Below are 19,391 nucleotides of genomic sequence, written 5' to 3'. Positions count from 1 at the left end.
CTTCAGGTGTCCAAGTGAGGACATTTGGGGTGAAAAATACAAAATTTGGGTAAAAAAAATTGGAAATTTTTGGAAAAAATTTGGAGTTTTTAGGGTTAAAAATGGAATTTTTAGGGTTAAAGTTGGAATTTTGGGGGTCCCAAAATGGCGGCACCACCACGTGCTCCCGCATCGACTCGGGGGGACCTGGGGTGGGGACAGAAATTTGGGGTGAAAAACGAGGATTTTGGGAAAAAAAAATGAAAAAAATCGGAGAAAAAATGGAGTTTTTAGGGTTAAAAATGGAATTTTTAGGGTTAAAAATGGAATTTTTAGGGTTAAAAATTGAGTTTTTGGAGGTCACAAAATGGCAGAACCTTCAGGTGTCCAAGTGAGGACATTTGGGGTGAAAAACACAAAATTTGGGAAAAAAAAATGAAAAAAATCGGAGAAAAAATGGAGTTTTTAGGGTTAAAATTCGAATTTTTAGGGTTAAAAATGGAATTTTGGGAGGTCACAAAATGGCGGCATCTCCAGGGGTTGAGAAGGTCCTGGACAGGGGGGACACCTGGGAAAAAGTGAGAAAATTTTGGGGTGAAAAATGAGAATTTTGGGAAAAAAAAAAGAAAAAAATCGGAGAAAAAATGGAATTTTTAGGGTTAAAAATGGAATTTTTAGGGTTGGAAATGGAATTTTTGGAGGTCACAAAATGCCAGAACATCCAGGTGTCCAGGTGGGACAAGGGAGGAGATTTGGGGTGAAAAATACAAAATTTGAGTTAAAAAAAATGGAAATTTTGGGAAAAAAATTTGGAATTTTTAGGGTTAAAAATGGAATTTTTAGGGTTAAAATTGGAATTTTTGGAGGTCACAAAATGGCAGAACCTCCAGGTGTCCAAGTGAGGACATTTGGGGTGAAAAATACAAAATTTGGGTAAAAAAAAATGAAAAAATCGGAGAAAAAATGGAGTTTTTAGGGTTAAAAATGGAATTTTTGGAGGTCACAAAATGGCGGCATCTCCAGGGGTTGAGAAGATCCTGGACAGGTGAGAAAGGTGAGGAAATTTTGGGGTGAAAAATGCAAAATTTGGGTAAAAAAAATGGAAATTTTGGGAAAAAATTGGAGTTTTTAGGATTAAAAATGGAATTTTTAGGGTTAAAATTGGAATTTTTGGAGGTCACAAAATGGCGGCATCTCCAGGGGTTGAGAAGGTCCAGGACAGGTAGAAAACAAGTGGGACAAGTGACAAAATTTTGGGGTGAAAAATACAAAATTTGGGTAAAAAAAAATGGAAATTTTAGGAAAAAATTTGGAGTTTTTAGGGTTAAAAATGGAATTTTTAGGGTTAAAAATGGAATTTTGGGAGGTCACAAAATGGCAGAACCTTCAGGTGTCCAAGTGAGAACATTTGGGGTAAAAAATACAAAATTTGGGTAAAAAAAAATGGAAATTTTGGGGAAAAATTTGGAGATTTTAGGGTTAAAAATGGAATTTTTTGGTTAAAAATGGAATTTTTAGGGTTAAAATTTGAATTTTGGAGGTCACAAAATGGCGGCATCTCCAGGGGTTGAGAAGGTCCAGGACAGGGGAGACACCTGGGAAAAAGTGAGAAAATTTTGGGGTGAAAAATGAGGATTTTGGGAAAAAAAAAAGAAAAAAATCGGAGAAAAAATGGAGTTTTTAGGGTTAAAAATGGAATTTTTAGGGTTAAAATTCAAAATTTTGGAGGTCATAAAATGGCAGAACCCCCAGATGTCCAGGTGGGACAAGGGAGGAGATTTGGGGTGAAAAATACAAAATTTGGGTAAAAAAAATGGAAATTTTGGGAAAAAATTTGGAGCTTTTGGGGTTAAAAATGGAGTTTTTAGGGTTAAAAATGGAATTTTGGAGGTCACAAAATGGCGGCATCTCCAGGGGTTGAGGAGGTCCTGGACAGGTGAGAAAGGTGAGGAGATTTGGGGTGAAAAATACAAAATTTGGGTAAAAAAATGGAAATTTTGGGAAAAAATCTGGAGTTTTTAGGGTTAAAAATGGAATTTTTAGGGTTAAAAATGGAATTTTTAGGGTTAAAATTCGAATTTTTGGAGGTCACAAAATGGCAGAACCTCCAGGTGTCCAAGTGAGGACATTTGGGGTGAAAAATACAAAATTTGGGTAAAAAAAAAAAGGAAATTTTGGGAAAAAATTTGGAGTTTTTAGGGTTAAAAATGGAATTTTTAGGGTTAAAATTGGAATTTTTGGAGGTCACAAAATGGCGGAAGCTCAAAAAGTTGAGAAGGTCCTGGACAGATGAGAAAGGTGAGGAAATTTTGGGGTGAAAAATGAGGATTTTGGGTAAAAAAAAATGGAAATTTTGGGAAAAAAATTGGAGTTTTTAGGGTTAAAAATGGAGTTTTTAGGGTTAAAAATGGAATTTCTGGAGGTCACAAAATGGCGGCATCTCCAGGGGTTGAGAAGGTCCAGGACAGGTAGGAAACAAGTGGGAAAAGTGACAAAATTTTGGGGTGAAAAATACAAAACTTGGATTAAAAAAAATGGAAATTTTGGGAAAAAATTTGGAGTTTTTAGGGTTAAAAATGGAATTTTTAGGGTTAAAAATGGAATTTTTGGGGGTCACAAAATGGCGGCACCACCACGTGCTCCCGCATCGACTCGGGGGGACCTGGGGACAAAAACCAAAATTTGGGGTGAAAAACGAGGATTTTGGGAAAAAAAAAATGGAAAAAATCGGAGAAAAAATGGAGTTTTTAGGGTTAAAAATGGAGTTTTTAGGGTTAAAAATGGAATTTTGGAGGTCACAAAATGGCGGAACCTTCAGGGGTTTAGAAGATCCAGGACAGGTGAGAAAGGTGAGGACATTTTGGGGTGAAAAATAGAAAATTTGGGTAAAAAAAAATGGAAATTTTGGGAAAAAATTTGGAGATTTTAGGGTTAAAAATGGAATTTTTAGGGTTAAAAATGGAATTTTTGGAGGTCACAAAATGGCAGAACCTCCAGGTGTCCAGGTGAGGACATTTGGGGTGAAAAATACAAAATTTGGGTAAAAAAAAAAGGAAATTTTGGGAAAAAATTTGGAGTTTTTAGGGTTAAAAATGGAATTTTTAGGGTTAAAATTCGAATTTTTGGAGGTGACAAAATGGCGGCATCTCCAGGGGTTGAGAAGGTCCTGGACAGGGGGGACACCTGGGAAAAAGTGAGAAAATTTTGGGGGGAAAAATGAGAATTTTGGGAAAAAAAATGAAAAAAATTGGAAAAAAAATGGAGTTTTTAGGGTTAAAAATGGAATTTTTAGGGTTAAAATTGGAATTTTTGGAGGTCACAAAATGGCGGAACCTCCAGGTGGGACAAGTGAGGAGATTTGGGGTGAAAAATACAAAATTTGGGTAAAAAAAATGGAAATTTTGGGAAAAAATTTGGAGTTTTTAGGGTTAAAAATGGAATTTTTAGGGTTAAAATTGGAATTTTTGGAGGTCACAAAATGGCGGCATCTCCAGGTGTCCAGGTGCGACACAGGTGAGGGAGAGGTGAGAAAGTTTTGGGGTGAAAAATACAAAATTTGGGTAAAAAAAAATGGAAATTTTGGGAAAAAATTGGGAGTTTTTAGGGTTAAAAATGGAAATTTTAGGGTTAAAATTGGAATTTTTGGAGGTCACAAAATGGCGGAACCTTCAGGGGTTGAGAAGGTCCTGGACAGGGGGGACCCAAGGTAATTTCTGGACCTCAAAACCCAATTTTGGACCTCAAAACCTCCAAATCTCAACCCTAAACCTCCAAATCTTGGGTCAACACCACCAACCATGGTCTGAGGAACATCAAGAAGATCTGGAATCGCCATTTTAAGGCCTTGAACCACCAAACCAAGACTGAATTAAGGTAATTATGGACCTCAAGAACCCAAGTTTGGGTCAAAATGTCAAAATATTGGTCCAAAAACCTGAGTTTGGTCTGAGGAACATCCAGAAGATCACAAAGCTCCATTTTAAGAGATAGGAGAACCAAACCAAGACTGACCCAAGGTAATTCTGGACCTCAAAACCCAATTTTTCACCTCAAAACCCCCAAATCTTAACCCGAAACCTCCAAATCTTGGGTCAACACCACCAACCATGGTCTGAGGAACATCAAGAAGATCTAGAATCGCCATTTTAAATGATAGAAACACCAAACCAAGAGCGACCCAAGGTAATTATGGACCTCAAAACCCAGATTTTCACCTTAAAACCCCCAAATCTGGGGTCAATACCACCAACCATGGTCTGAGGAACATCACAAAGATCTAGAGCCTCCATTTTAAGAGATAGAAGAACCAAACCAAGACTGAATCAAGGTAATTATGGACCTCAAGAACCCAATTTTTGACCTCAGAAACTCCAAATTTCATCCATATCACCAACCATGGTCTGAGGAACATCAAGAAGATCTAAAACCTCCATTTTAAAAGATACAAAAACCAAACCAAGACTGGATTGAGGTAATTATGGACCTCAAAACCCCATTTTTCACCTGAAAACCCCCAAATCTTGGGTCAATACCACCAACCATGGTCTGAGGAACATCAAGAAGATCTAAAACCTTCATTTTAAATGATGGAAACACTAAACCAAGACTGACCCAAGGTAATTATGGACCTCAAGAACCCAATTTCAGGTCAAAATCTCAAGATTTTGGTCAAAGTCACTGATTTTAGTTTGAGGAACATCAAGAAGATCTAGAATCGCCATTTTAAGAGATAGAAGAACCAAACCAAGACTGACCCAAGGTAATTATGGACCTCAAAACCCAATTTTGGGCCTAGATTTTGAAATTTTGGTCAAAACCAGCAATTTTAGTCTGAGGAACATCAAGAAGCTCGAGAACCTCCATTTTAAATGATAGAAACACCAAACCAAGACTGAATTAAGGTAATTATGGACCTCAAAACCCAATTTTTGACCTCAAAAGTCCCAAATCTTGGGTCAATACCACCAACCATGGTCTGAGGAACATCAAGAAGATCTAGAATCGCCATTTTAAGGCCTAGAACCACCAAACCAAGACCGACCCAAGGTAATTATGGACCTCAAAACCCAAGTTTGGGTCAAAATCTCAAGATTTTAGTAAAAAACTCCACTTTTAGTTTGAGGAACATCAAGAAGATCTAGAAGCTCCATTTTAAGGGATAGGAGAACCAAACCAAGACCGACCCAAGGTAATTATGGACCTCAAAACCCCATTTTTCACCTCAAAACCCCCAAATTTTGGCCTAAAACCCCCAAATTTTGGGTCAATACCACCAACCATGGTCTGAGGAACATCAAGAAGATCTAGAATCGCTGTCTTAAGGCCTAGAACCACCAAACCAAGACCGACCCAAGGTAATTATGGACCTCAAGAACCCAATTTTGGGCCTAGATTTTGAAAATTTGGTCAAAATCCCCAATTTTGGTCTGAGGAACAGCAAGAAGATCTAGAATCACCATTTTAAATGATAGGAGAACCAAACCAAGACTGGATTAAGGTAATTATGGACCTCAAGAACCCAATTTCAGGTCAAAATCTCAATATTTTGGTCAAAGCCACTGATTTTAGTCTGAGGAACATCAAGAAGATCTAGAAACGCCATTTTAAAAGATAGAAAAACCAAACCAAGACTGACCCAAGGTAATTATGGACCTCAAAAACCCAATTTTTGACCTCAGAAACTCCAAATCTTGGGTCAATACCACTAACCATGGTCTGAGGAACATCAAGAAGATCTAGAATCGCCATCTTAAGGCCTGGAACCACCAAACCAAGACTGACCCAAGGTGATTATGGACCTCAAGAACCCATTTTTTGGTCAAAATCCCCAACTTTTTATCCAAAAATCTGAATTTGGCCTGAGGAACATCAAGAAGATCTAGAATCACCATTTTAAGAGATAGAAGAACCAAACCAAGAGCGACCCAAGGTAATTATGGACCTCAAGAACCCATTTTTGACCTCAAAACCCCAAATTTTGACCTGAACCCCCCAAATTTTTGCTCAAAACCCCCAAATTCCGGCCCATCCGGTACCGAGGAGCGGCTGCCTCTCGCCCACGCGCAGCTGGTGGTGGAACTGCTTGCTGATCATCCTGCGGCGGGCGTCGAACTCGTGCGCCGCCATGTAGGGGATCTCCAGCAGCATGGCCGCCACCAGGTAGACGCACTCGAGCAGCTCCAGGTTGACGTGCATGTGGAAGGGGACCTGGCGCCGCTTCTCCACCTTCTCCTGCTCCGCGTTCCTCTCCTGCAGGCTCCGGAGCAGCAGCCCCTGGCCCAGCAGCTCCTTGGCGCGGCCGGAGCTCTGGATGTCCAGCAGGGCGTTGTGAGCGTCCTTGATCAGCCCCTGGCGGAAGGCGCAGATGCCCAGCTGGACCATGGTGCGGTTGTAGAGGATCTGGGGGGGTAAAAGAGGGGGGTTTGGGGTGAGAAATGGGGAATTTGGGGAAAAAAACCCCAATTTTTGGGGGTGAAAATGGAAATTTTGGGGTTGGAAATGGGGGTTTTGGAGGTCACAACAAGTTGAACCTTTCCAGGTGTGTGTTTAACCCTTTCTCACCTGCACAGGTGGGTCGGCGTGCTGGATGTTGTCCTGCAGGTATGGTGTTTATGTTTAACCCTTACCTGTCCAGGTGTTTAACCCTTACCTGCCCAGGTGTGTTTAACCCTTTCAGGTGTCATTAACCGTTACCTGCACAGGTGTGTTTAACCCATTCAGGTGTGTTTAACCCTTTTAACCCTCACCTGCACAGGCGGATCAGCGTGCTGGATGTTGTCCTGCAGATGCTGTGTTTAACCCTTACCTGCCCAGGTGTGTTTAACCTTTCCAGGTGCGTTTAACCCTTTCAGGTGTGTCATTAACCCTTTCTCACCTGCACAGGTGGGTCACCGTGCTGGATGTTGTCCTGCAGGTGCCGTGTTTAACCCTTTCAGGTGCAGTGTTTAACCCTTACCTGCCCAGGTGTGTCAGTCTCACACTCCCAGGTGTGTTTAACCCTTTCAGGTGTGTTTAACCCATTCAAGTGTATTTAACCCTTTCAGGTGTGTTTAACCCTTACCTGCCCAGGTGTGTATTTAACCCTTCCTCACCTGCACAGGAGGATCAGCGTGCTGGATGTTGTCCTGCAGGTGTGTTTAACCCTTACCTGCCCAGGTGTATCAGTCTCACACTCCCAGGTGTGTTTAACCCTTCCAGGTGTGTTTAACCCTTACCTGCCCAGGTGTTTAACCGTTACCTGCACAGGAGGATCAGCGTGCTGGATGTTGTCCTGCAGGTGCCGTGTTTAACCTTACCTGCCCAGGTGTGTTTAACCCTTACCTGCCCAGGTGTTTAACCCTTTCTCACCTGCACAGGTGGATCAGCGTGCTGGATGTTGTCCTGCAGGTGTGTTTAACCCTTTCAGGTGTGTTTAACCCTTTCAGGTGTGTGTGTTTATTTAACCCTCACCTGCACAGGTGGGTCAGCGTGCTGGATGTTGTCCTGCAGGTGTGTTTAACCCTTTCAGGTGTATTTAACCCTTACCTGCCCAGGTATTTAACCCTTTCTCACCTGCACAGGTGGGTCGGCGTGCTGGATGTTGTCCTGCAGGTGCGACATCAGCATGAGGTCGCGGGCGCGGTACCAGCGGCTGTGCAGGGCGTGGTGGTAGATGTGGCACAGGATGGCGCAGGTGCGGATCCGGTCCGTGCGGTCCTTGGCGTACACGAACCTGGGCACGAAATACACAAATTTACACCCAAAAATAACAAAATTTCCGCCCCAAAATTCCTGACGTTTCATCTCCCAAAACGCCGAAATTTCTACCCAAAAATCCTGAAATTTCAACCCCAAAATCCCAAGACTTCAACCCCAAAAACCACAACATTTTGATCCAAAAATCGAGGATTTCAACCCCAAAAATACCGAGATTTCAGCCCCAAAAATCCCAAAACTTCAACCTCAAAAACTGGAAAATTTTGATCCAAAAATCTCAAAATTTCAAGCCCAAAATCCCAAGATTTCAACCCCAAAAAATGCAAAATTTTGATCAAAAAATCCAAGGTTTTAACTCCAAAACCACAAAATTTTGATCCAAAAATTGAAGATTTTAACCCCAAAAATCCCAAAATTTCAACCTCAAAAATCCCAAGATTTCAACCCCAAAAAATGCAAAATTTAGATCCAAAAATCCCGAGATTTTAACCCCAAAAATCTGAACATTTCAACCCCATAAACCACAAAATTTTGATCCAAAAATCTTGAAATTTTAACCCCAAAAAACACAAAATTTCAACCCCAAAAAACACAAAATTTTGATCAAAAAAATCCCAAGATTTCAACCCCCAACAATGCAAAATTTTGATCCAAAAATCCCAAAATTCCAACCCCAAAAACCCAAGATTTCAACCCCAAAAAATGCAAAATTTTGATCCAAAAATCGAAGATTTCAACCCCCAAAATCCCAAGATTCCGACAAAAAAATCTCAAAATTTCAGCCCCAAAAAAACGCAAAATTTTGAACGAAAAATCCCAAGATTTCAACCCCAAAAAACCAAAATTTTGATTCAAAAATCCAAACGTTTCAACCCCAAAATCTCGAGATTTCAACCCTAAAAATCTCAAAATTTCAGCCCCAAAAAATGCAAAATTTTGATCCAAAAATCCCAAGAATTCAAACCCAAAATCCCAAGATTTCAACCCCAAAAAAACGCAAAATTTTGATCCATAAGTCCCAAGACTTTAACCCCCAAAATCCCAACACTTCAACCCCAAAAAATGAAAAATTCTGATCCAAAATCCCAATATTTCAGCCCCAAAAAATGCAAAATTTTAACCCCAAAAATCCCAAAATTTCAACCTAAAAATCCCGAGGTTTCAACCCCAAAATTCCCAAAATTTCAACCCAAAAATCCCAAAATTTCAACCCCAAAAATCCCGACACTTCCACCCAAAAAATCTGAAAATTTCAACCCCAAAAAACAGAAAATTTTGATCCAAAAATGCCAAGACTTTAACCCCCAAAATCCCAACATTTCAACCCCAAAAAACCAAAATTCTGATCCAAAAATCCCAAGTTTTAACTGGAAAACCACAAAATTTTGATCCAAAAATCGAAGACTTTAACCCCAAAAATCCCAAGATTTCAACCCCAAAATCCCAAAATTTCAACCCAAAAATCCAAAAATTTCAACCCCAAAATCCCGACATTTCACCCCCCAAAAATGCAAAATTTTGATCAAAAAATCCCACAATTTCAACCCCAAAAAACCCCAAGATTTCAACTCCAAAAATCCCGACACTTCCACCCAAAAAATCTGAAAATTTCAACCCCAAAAAACAGAAAATTTTGATCCAAAAATGCCAAGACTTTAACCCCCAAAATCCCAACATTTCAACCCCAAAAAATGAAAAATCATGAACCAAAAATCCCAAGATTTTAACTCCAAAACCACAAAATTTTGATCCAAAAATCCAAGATTTTAACCCCAAACATCTCCAAACTTCAACCCAAAAAGCCTGAAATTCCAACTCCGAAAATCCCAAAATTTCAATGCAAAAATCCCGAGACTTCAACCTCAAAACCCACAAAATTTTGATCCAAAAATCCCAAAATTTCAACCCCAAAAATCCCAAAATTTCAACTCAAAAATCTCAGAACTTCAACCCAAAAGTCCCAAAATTTCAACCCCAAAGTCCCAAAATTTCAACTCAAAAATCCCAAAATTTCAACCCCAAAAATCCCAAAATTTCAACTCAAAAATCTCAAAACTTCAACCCCAAAGTCCCAAAATTTCAACCCAAAAGTCCCAAAATTTCAACCCAAAAATCTCAAAACTTCAACCCCAAAGTTCCAAAATTTCAACCCCAAAAATCTCAAAATTTAACCCAAAAATCCCGAGATTTCAGCCCTAAAAATCCCAAAATTTCAACCCCAAAAATCCCAAAATTTCAACCCAAAAATCTCAAAACTTCAACCCCAAAGTTCCAAATTTCAACCCAAAAGTCCCAAAATTTCAATCCCAAAGTCCCGAAATTTCCACCCAAAAAATTTAAGATTTTAACGCCAAAATCCTGAGACTTTAACCCCAAAAATCCCGAGATTTCAACCTCAAAATCCTGAAATTTCAGCCCCAAAATCCTGAGATTTCAACTCCAAAAATCCCACAATTTTAACCCCAAAGTCCCAAAATTTCAACCTCAAAAATCCCAAGATTTCAACACCAAAAAACGCAAAATACTGATCCAGAAATCCTGAGATTTTAACCCCCAAAATCCTGATATTTCAACCCCAAAAAATAAAAAATTCTGACCCAAAATCCCAAGATTTCAGCTCCAAAAAATGCAAAATTTTAACCCCAAAAATCCCAAAATTTCAACCCAAAAAATCTGAACATTTCAGCCCCAAAAACAGAAAACTTTGATCCAAAAATCCTGAGATTTTAACCTCAAAAATCCCAAGATTTCAACCCCAAAATCCACAAAATTTTGATCCAAAAATCCCAAAATTTCAAGCCCAAAATCCCAAGATTTCAGCCCCAAAGAACGCAAAATTTTGATCCAAAAATCCCAAAATTTCAACCCATAAACCACAAAATTTTGATCCAAAAATCGAAGATTTCAACCCCCAAAATCCCAAGATTCCAATACAAAAACCTCAAAATTTCAGCCCCAGAAAACGCAAAATTTTGAACGAAAAATCCCAAAATTTCAACGCAAAAATCCCGAGATTTCAACCCAAAAACCGGAAAATTTTGATCCAAAGATCCCGAGATTTTAACCTCAAAAATCTCAAAATTTCAGCCCTAAAAAAACCGTAAAATGTTGATCCAAAAATCCCAAGACTTCAACCCCAAAAATCCCAAGATTTCAACCCCAAAAGTAACAAAATTTCAACCCTAAAATCCTGGGACTTTAACCCCAAAAATCCCAAGATTTCAACCTCAAAATCCTGAAATTTCAGCCCCAAAATCCTGAGATTTCAACTCCAAAAATCCCAAAATTTCAGCCCCAAAATCCACAAAATTTTGATCCGAAAATCCCGAAATTTCAACTCAAAAATCCCAAAATTTCAACGCAAAAATCCCGAAATTTCAACCCCAAAAAACGCAAAATTTTGATCCAAAAATCCCGAGATTTTAACCTCAAAAATTTCAAGATTTCAAACCCAAAATCCACAAAATTTCAACCCAAAAGTCTCAAAATTTCAACCCCAAAAATCCCAAAATTTCAATCCCAAAAGTCCCGAGATTTCACCCTCAAAATCCCAAAATTTCAACCCAAAAGTAACAAAATTTCAACCCCAAAGTTTCAAAATTTCAACCCAAAAATCCAAAAATTTCAACCCCAAAATCCCAACATTTCAACCCCAAAATCCACAAAATTTTGATCCAAAAATCCCAAGATTTCAGCCCCAAAAAACCAAAATTTTAATCCAAAAATCCCAAAATTTCAACCCAAAAACCCCAAATTTCAACCCCAAAAATCCCAAAATTTCAATCCCAAAGTCTCAAAATTTCAACCCCAAAAATCCCGAGATTTCAACCCCAAAATCCACAAAATTTTGATCCAAAAAGTCCCAAAATTTCCACCCAAAAAATTTAAGATTTTAACGCCAAAATCCTGAGACTTTAACCCCAAAAATCTCAAGATTTCAACCCCAAAAAATGCAAAATTTTGATCTAAAAATCCCAAGATTTCAACCCTAAAATCCCCAGATTTTAACCCCAAAAATCTTAAAATTTCAGCCCCAAAACCGGCAAAATTTTGGTCTAAAATCCTGAAATTTCAACCCCAAAAAACCAAAATTTTGATCCAGAATCCCAAGATTTCAACCCCAAAAATCCCGACACTTCCACCCAAAAAATCTGAAAATTTCAACCCCAAAAAATGCAAAGTTTTGATCCAAAAATACCAAGATTTCAACCCAAAAAATCTCAAAATTTCAACCCCAAAATCCAAGATTTCAACCCCCAAAAATGCTAAATTTTGATCCATAAATCCCAAGACTTAAACTCCCAAAATCCCAACATTTCAACCCCAAAAACCGCAAAATTTTGATCCAGAATCCCAAGACTTTTATCCCAAAAATTTCAAAATTTCAGCCCCAAAATCCCGAGATTTCAACCCCAAAAAACCAAAATTCTGATCCAAAAATCCTGAGATTTTAACCCCAAAAATCCCAAGATTTCAACCCCAAAATCCTGAAATTTCAGTCCCAAAATCCTGAGATTTCAACCCCAAAAATCCAAGATTTCAACCCCAAAAAACGCAAAATTTTGATCCATAAATCCCAAGACTTTACTCCCCAAAATCCCAACATTTCAACCCCAAAAAATGCAAAATTTTGATCCAAAAATCGAAGACTTTAACCCCAAACATCTCAAGATTTCAACCTCAAAATCCACAAAATTTTGATCTAAAGATCCCAAAATTTCAACCCAAAAGTCCCAAAATTTCAACCTCAAAAACCCAAAAATTTCAACCCCAAAATCCACAAAATTTTGATCCAAAAATCCCAAGATTTCAACCACAAAATCCTGAAATTTCAGCCCCAAAATCCCAAGATTTCAACCCCAAAATCCACAAAATTTGATCCAAAAATCCCAAAATTTCAAGCCCAAAATCCCAAGATTTTAACCCCAAAAAACCAAAATTCTGATCCAAAAATCCCAAGTTTTAACTGGAAAACCACAAAATTTTGATCCAAAAATCGAAGACTTTAACCCCAAAAATCCTGAGATTTCACCCTCAAAATCCCAAAATTTCAACTCAAAAATCCCAAAATTTCAACCCCAAAAAACCCCAAATTTCAACCCAAAAGTCCCAAAATTTCAACCCAAAAGTTCCAAAATTTCAACCCCAAAGTCCTGAAATTTGAACCTCAAAAATCTCAAAATTTCAACCCAAAAGTCACAAAATTTCAACCCCAAAAATCCCCAAAATCCCAAAATTTCAACCCCAAAAATCCCAAAATTTCAACCCCAAAATCCTGAGATTTCAACTCCGAAAATCCCAAAATTTCAACGCAAAAATCCCAAAGTTTCAATGCAAAAATCCCGAGATTTCAACCCAAAAATCCACAAAATTTTGATCATAAATCCCGAGATTTTACCCTAAAATCTCAAGATTTCAACCTCAAAATCCACAAAATTTTGATCCAAAAATCCCAAGATTCCAACCCCCAAAAACCAAAATTCTAATCCAAAAATCCTGAGATTTTAACCTCAAAAATCTCAAGATTTCAACCCCAAAATCCACAAAATTTTGATCCAAAAATCCCAAGACTTTAACCCCCAAAATCCCAAGATTCCAACACAAAAAATCTCAAAATTTCAGCCCCAGAAAACGCAAAATTTTGAACGAAAAATCCCAAAGTTTCAACGCAAAAACCCTGAGATTTCAACCCAAAAAACCACAAAATTTTGATCATTAAATCCCAAGACTTTAATCCTCAAAATCCCAACACTTCAACCCCAAAAAATGCAAAATTTTGATCCAAAAATCGAAGACTTTAACCCCAAACATCTCAAGATTTCAACCCCAAAATCCACAAAATTTTGATCTAAAGATCCCAAGATTTCAACCTCAAAATCCTGAAATTTCAGCCCCAAAATCCTGAGATTTCAACTCCAAAAATCCCAAAATTTCAATCCCAAAGTCCCGAAATTTGAACCTCAAAAATCCCAAAATTTCAACCCCAAAATCCTGAGATTTCAACTCCAAAAATCCCAAAATTTCAACACAAAAATCCTGAGATTTCAACCCAAAAAAACCGCAAAATTTTGAACCAAAAATCCCGAGATTTTAACCCCAAAAAACGCAAAATTTCAACCTCAAAAACCGCACAATTTTGATCCAAAAATCCCAACATTTCAAGCCCAAAATCCCAAGATTCCAACCCCAAAATCCACAAAATTTTGATCCAAAAAGTCCCAAAATTTCCACCCGAAAAATTTAAGATTTTAACGCCAAAATCCTGAGACTTTAACCCCAAAAATCCTAAGATTTCAACCTCAAAATCCTGAAATTTCAGCCCCAAAATCCTGAGATTTCAACTCCAAAAATCCAAAATTTCAGCCCCAAAATCCACAAAATTTTGATCCGAAAATCCCGAAATTTCAACTCAAAAATCCCAAAATTTCAACGCAAAAATCCCGAGATTTCAACCCAAAAAACCACAAAATTTTGATCCAAAAATCCCGAGATTTCAGCCCCAAAAACCGCAAAATCTTTATCCAAAAATCCTGAGATTTCAACCCCAAAAATCCCAAGATTTCCACCCAAAAAATTTAAGATTTTAACGCCATAATCCTGAGACTTTAACCCCAAAATCCTGAGATTTCAACGCCAAAATCCCAAGACTTCAACCCCCAAACTCTCCAAATTTCAACCCCAAAATCCAAGATTTCAGCCCCAAAAAATGCAAAATTTTGATCCAGAATCCCAAGATTTCAACCCCAAAAATCCCAAAATTTCAACTCAAAAATCTCAAAATTTCAACCCTAAAAATCCTGAAATTTCCACACAAAAAATTTAAGATTTTAACACCATAATCCTGAGACTTCAACCCCAAAATCCCAAGACTTCAACCCCCAAACTCTCAAAATTTCAACCCCAAAAGTCCCAAATTTCAACCCCAAAGATCCCAAAATTTCAACGCAAAAATCTTAAAATTTCAGCCCCAAAACCGGCAAAATTTTGGTCTAAAATCCTGAAATTTCAACCCCAAAAAACCAAAATTTTGATCCAGAATCCCAAGATTTCAACCCCCCCTGACCTGCAGAGCCTCTCCATCAGCGCCTCCGAGTCCTCCTCCTCTTCCTCCTCCTCCTCCACCTCCTTCTCCTTCCCTCCGTCCTTCTGCCCTTCCTCCTCCTCCTTCCCCTCCTCCTCCTGCTTGTCCTTCTGTCCTTCCTCCTTCTCCTTCCCCTCCTCCTTGACATCCTTGGCTATGTCCCCGTCCGTCTGTCCGGCCTGTCCGTCCGTCTGTCCGTCTGTCCGTTGGCGGCGCCGGGCGGCTCCGTAGTCGAACTTGTAGTAGGTGTGGAGGACGCGCCGCAGGTACACCCGGCACAGCTCCTCGGGGCTGCCCTTGCCCTGCAGGTAGCGCTGCAGCCGCGCGATGATGCGGCACACGCGCGCCTCGTCCTTCAGGTGCTCCACGTACTCTGGGGGGGGAAAATGGAAAATGTACCTGGTTATATACCTGGGGGACAGGGGAGGGCTAAAAATTCCTGAAAAAATAAAAAAAATTCCAGAAAAATCCACCCAGGTGAGCCCCAGTAACTCCCAGGTGAGCCCCAGGTGAGCCCCAGTTTGGGGTCTGAGACGCGCGCCTCGTCCTTCAGGTGCTCCACGTACTCTGGGAAGGGGAAATAAATATAAAATATACCTGGTTAGATACCTGGGGGACAGGAGAGATTAAAAAAACCCACAAAATTCCTGAAAAAATAAAAAAAATCCCAAAAAAATCCACCCAGGTGAGCCCCAGTAACTCCCAGGTGAGGCCCAGTTTGGCCCCACTTTGGGGTCTGGATCCTTCAGGTGCTCCAAGTACTTTGGGAGGAGGGAAAAATGAAAAAATATACCTGGTTATATACCTGGGGGGCACGGGGGACAGGTGTGTAAAATCCCACAAAAAAATCCCCAAAAAATCCTGAAAAAATTAAAAAAAAAATCCAAAAAATCCCATCCAGGTGAGCCCCAGTTTGGGGTCTGAGACGCGCGCCTCGTCCTTCAGGTGCTCCACGTACTCTGGGGGGGAAATAAACATAAAATACACCTGGGTTACCTGGGGGACAGGTGAGGGCAAAAAATTCCTGAAAAAAAAAAAAAACCCAAAAAAAAATCCACCCAAAAAGTCAAAAAAATCCCACCCAGGTGAGCCCCAGGTGAACCGCATTAACTCCCAGGTGACTCCCAGTTTGGGACCTTCAGGTGCTCCACGTACTCTGGGAGGGGGGAAATACAAAAACACACCTGGTTACACACCTGGGGGACAGGGGAGGGCAAAAAAATCCTGAAAAAATAAAAAAATCCCCAAAAAAAATCCATCCAGGAGAGCCCCAGTAACTCCCAGGTGAGGCCAAGTTCAGGGTCTGAGTCCTTCAGGTGCTCCATGAACTCTGGGGGAAAATGCAAAATGTACCTGGTTATATAACTGGGGGACACGGGGGACAGGTGTGTAAAATCCCACCAGAAATTCCCCAAAAAATCCTGAAAAAACCAAAAAAAATCCCAAAAAATTCACCCAAAAACCAAAAAAATCCCACCCAGGTGAGCCCCAGTTTGGGGTCTGGGTCCTTCAGGAGCTCCACGTACTCTGGGACACAAACACACCTGGGTTACCTGGGGGACAGATTTGTGAAATCCCACAAAAAATCCCACAAAACTCCTGAAAAAAACAAAAAAAAAATTCCTGGAAAAACCCAAAAAATTCCACCCAAAAACCAAAAAAATCCACCCAGGTGAGCCCCAGTAACTCCTAGGGGAGCCCCAGGTGAGCCCCAGTTTGGGGTCTGGGTCCTTCAGGTGCTCCATGTGCTCTGGGAGGGAAACACAAAACCACACCTGGGGGACCTGGGGGACAGGGGAGGGCAAAAAATTCCTGAAAAAATAAAAAAAAAACCCGAAAAAATCCACCCAAAAACCAAAAAAATCCACCCAGGTGAGCCCCAGTTTGGGGTCTGAGACGCGCGCCTCGTCCTTCAGGTGCTCCACGTACTCTGGGAGGGAAAATGCAAAAAATGCAAAATATACCTGGGTTACACACCTGGGGAACAGGTGTGTAAAATCCCACAAAAAATCCCACAAAAAATCCCACAAAATTCCTGAAAAATACAAAAAAAAAATCCAAAAAAATTCCACCCAGGTGAGCCCCAGGTGAGCCCCAGTTCAGGGTCTGGGTCCTTCAGGTGCTCCAGATGTTCTGAGGCCACATCTGGACACACCTGGGTTACCTGGGGGACAGGTGAGGTGATAAAAGATCAGAAAACCCCCAAAAAATCCTAAAAAAACAAACAAAAAAATTCCAAAAAATAAAATAAAAAAAAATCCAAAAAAATTCCAAAAAAATCCCATCCAGGTGAGTCCCAGTTTGGGGTCTGGGTCCTTCAGGAGCTCCAGGTGTGCTGGGAACTCACCTGGGCACACCTGGGGGACAGGTGAGGTCCTAAAACCCAAAAAATCCCAAAAAAACTCCAAAAAAAAACCCCAAAAAATCCCCAAAAAAAAAAAAATCCCTCAAAATCCCAAAAAATTAAAAAATAATCCCCCATAAAACTCAAAAAAAATCCCAAAAAACCCCCCAAAAAACCCCAAAAAATCCCAAAAAATTAAAAAAATCCCCCAAAAAATCCCTAAAAAACTCAAAAAAATCCCCAAAAAATCCCAAAAAAACCCCAAAAAATCCCCAGAACAAAAAAAAAATTTCAAAAAATAAAACCCCCAAAATCCCATCCAGATGAGCCGCAGGTGAGGCCAAGTTTGGGATCTGGATCCTTCAGCAGAAAAAATTTTTTTTCTGGGTATTTCTTTTAGAATTTTTTTTTTTTTGTTTGTCCTGGGTGGGGTTTTTTTGTTTTGCTTTTTTGAGATTTTTGGAAGATTTTTTGGGTTATTTTTGTTTTTTTGGGGGATTTTTTTCTAATTTTTCAGGGATTTTTTGGGGTTATTTTGCTTTTTTGGGGGGGAATTTTTTTAAATTTTTCAGCAATTTTTAGGGTTATTTTGGTTTTTTGGTGGGCATTTCTTTTTAAATTGTTCAGGGATTTTTAGGGGGATTTTTTGGGGTTAATTTGGTTTTTTTGAGGGGACTTTTTTTATTTTTTCGGGGATTTTTTGGGGTTAATTTGGTTTTTTTGGGGAGATTTTTTTCTAATTTTTCAGGGATTTTTTGGATTAATTTTGGTTTCTTGGGGGAGATTTTTTTCTAATTTCTCGGGGATTTTGGGAGGTTATTTTGGTTTTTTGGGAGACTTTTAAATTTAATTTTTTGGATATTTTTTTGGGGTTATTTTGGTTTTTGGGGGGGGATTTTTTTGGGGTTATTTTGGTTTTTTTGGGGGAGATTTTTTTTTTATTTTTTCAGGGATTTTTTTGGGGTTAATTTGTTTTTTTGGGAAGATTTGTTTTTATTTTTTCAGGGATTTTTTGGGGTTATTTTCGTGTTTTTTTGGGGATTTTTTTTTTATTTTTTGGAGATTTTTTGGGGTTATTTTGTTTTGTCCCACCCTGCGAGTGCGGGTCCGTGTTCTGCATGATCTTGGTGAACTCCTCGTCCATTCGCTCCACCAGGGTCAGGACACAGCCACGGACACGGAAAGGCTGAAAAATACCCCAAAATTACCTCAAAATTACCTCAAAATCACCCAAAAATCCCATTAAAATCCCATTAAAATCACCCGAAAATAACCCAAAAATTCCCTTAAAAATCCGATAAAAATGACCCCAAAAATCCCATAAAAATCACCCCAAAATTACCCAAAAATCCATTAAAATCACCCCAAAATCACCCAAAAAATCCCATAAAAATGCCCCCAAAAATCCCATTAAAAACACCCCAAAATTACCCCAAAATTACCTCAAAATCACCCAAAAATCCCATAAAAATCCCATTAAAATCACCCTAAAAATCCCATAAAAATCACCCAAAAATCCTATTAAAATCACCCCAAAATAACCCTAAAAATCCCATAAAAATCACCCCAAAATCACCCAAAAATCCCATTAAAATCCCATAAAAACCCCATTAAAATCACCCAAAAAATCCCATAAAAATCACCCAAAAATCCCATAAAAATCCCCCAAAATAACCCAAAAAATCCCATAAAAATCCCCCAAAAATCCTATAAAAATCCCATAAGAATCACCCCAAAAATCCCATAAAAATTCCTCCAAAATAACACAAAAAATCCCATAAAAATCCCATTAAAATCACCCAAAAATCCCATTAAAATCCCATAAAAATCACCCCAAAATCACCCAAAAATCCCATTAAAATCCCATAAAAACCCCATTAAAATCACCCCAAAAATCCCATAAAAATCCCCCAAAAATCCCATAAAAATCACCCAAAAAATCCCATAAATAACCCCAAAAATGACCCCAAAATCCCCAATAAACCCCCAATAAATGCCATATAAATCCTGCATAAATCCTGCATAAATCCCCAATAAATCCCGAATAAAACCCATATAAATCCCCAATAAATCCATATAACTGTCCAACAAATCCCCAATAAATTCCACATAAATCCCATATAAATCTCATATAAATCCCCAATAAATCCCCAATAAATCCCATATAAATCCCATATAAACCCCCGATAAATCTCCAATAAACCCCCAATAAATCCCATATAAAACCCCAATAAATCCCCATAGAAATGCCCAATAAATCCCCTATAAATCCCACAAAATTCTCCAATAAAT

The 19,391-nt window shown here is 39.0% G+C and overlaps 1 protein-coding gene across 1 annotated transcript in view; it reads right to left on the bottom strand.

Annotated features, from left to right (window-relative positions):
* LOC141731708 (eukaryotic translation initiation factor 3 subunit C-like) overlaps positions 1 to 19,391 on the bottom strand; it is an 81,373-nt gene that overhangs the window by 17,133 nt on the left and 44,849 nt on the right. The window contains exons 14-17 of the mRNA XM_074558194.1: positions 18,192 to 18,285; positions 14,738 to 15,128; positions 7,531 to 7,690; positions 6,015 to 6,378 (exon numbers count right to left, since the gene is read on the bottom strand). Of these exons, the coding sequence (XP_074414295.1) occupies positions 6,015 to 6,378; positions 7,531 to 7,690; positions 14,738 to 15,128; positions 18,192 to 18,285 (1,009 nt within the window). The remainder of the gene's footprint in view (positions 1 to 6,014; positions 6,379 to 7,530; positions 7,691 to 14,737; positions 15,129 to 18,191; positions 18,286 to 19,391) is intronic.

The sequence above is a fragment of the Zonotrichia albicollis genome, chromosome 24, assembly GCF_047830755.1.
Source record: "Zonotrichia albicollis isolate bZonAlb1 chromosome 24, bZonAlb1.hap1, whole genome shotgun sequence".
NCBI classification, from domain to species: domain Eukaryota; kingdom Metazoa; phylum Chordata; class Aves; order Passeriformes; family Passerellidae; genus Zonotrichia; species Zonotrichia albicollis.
Note: the sequence above shows the minus strand (reverse complement) of the source record. Positions and strands in the feature narration are given on the sequence as shown.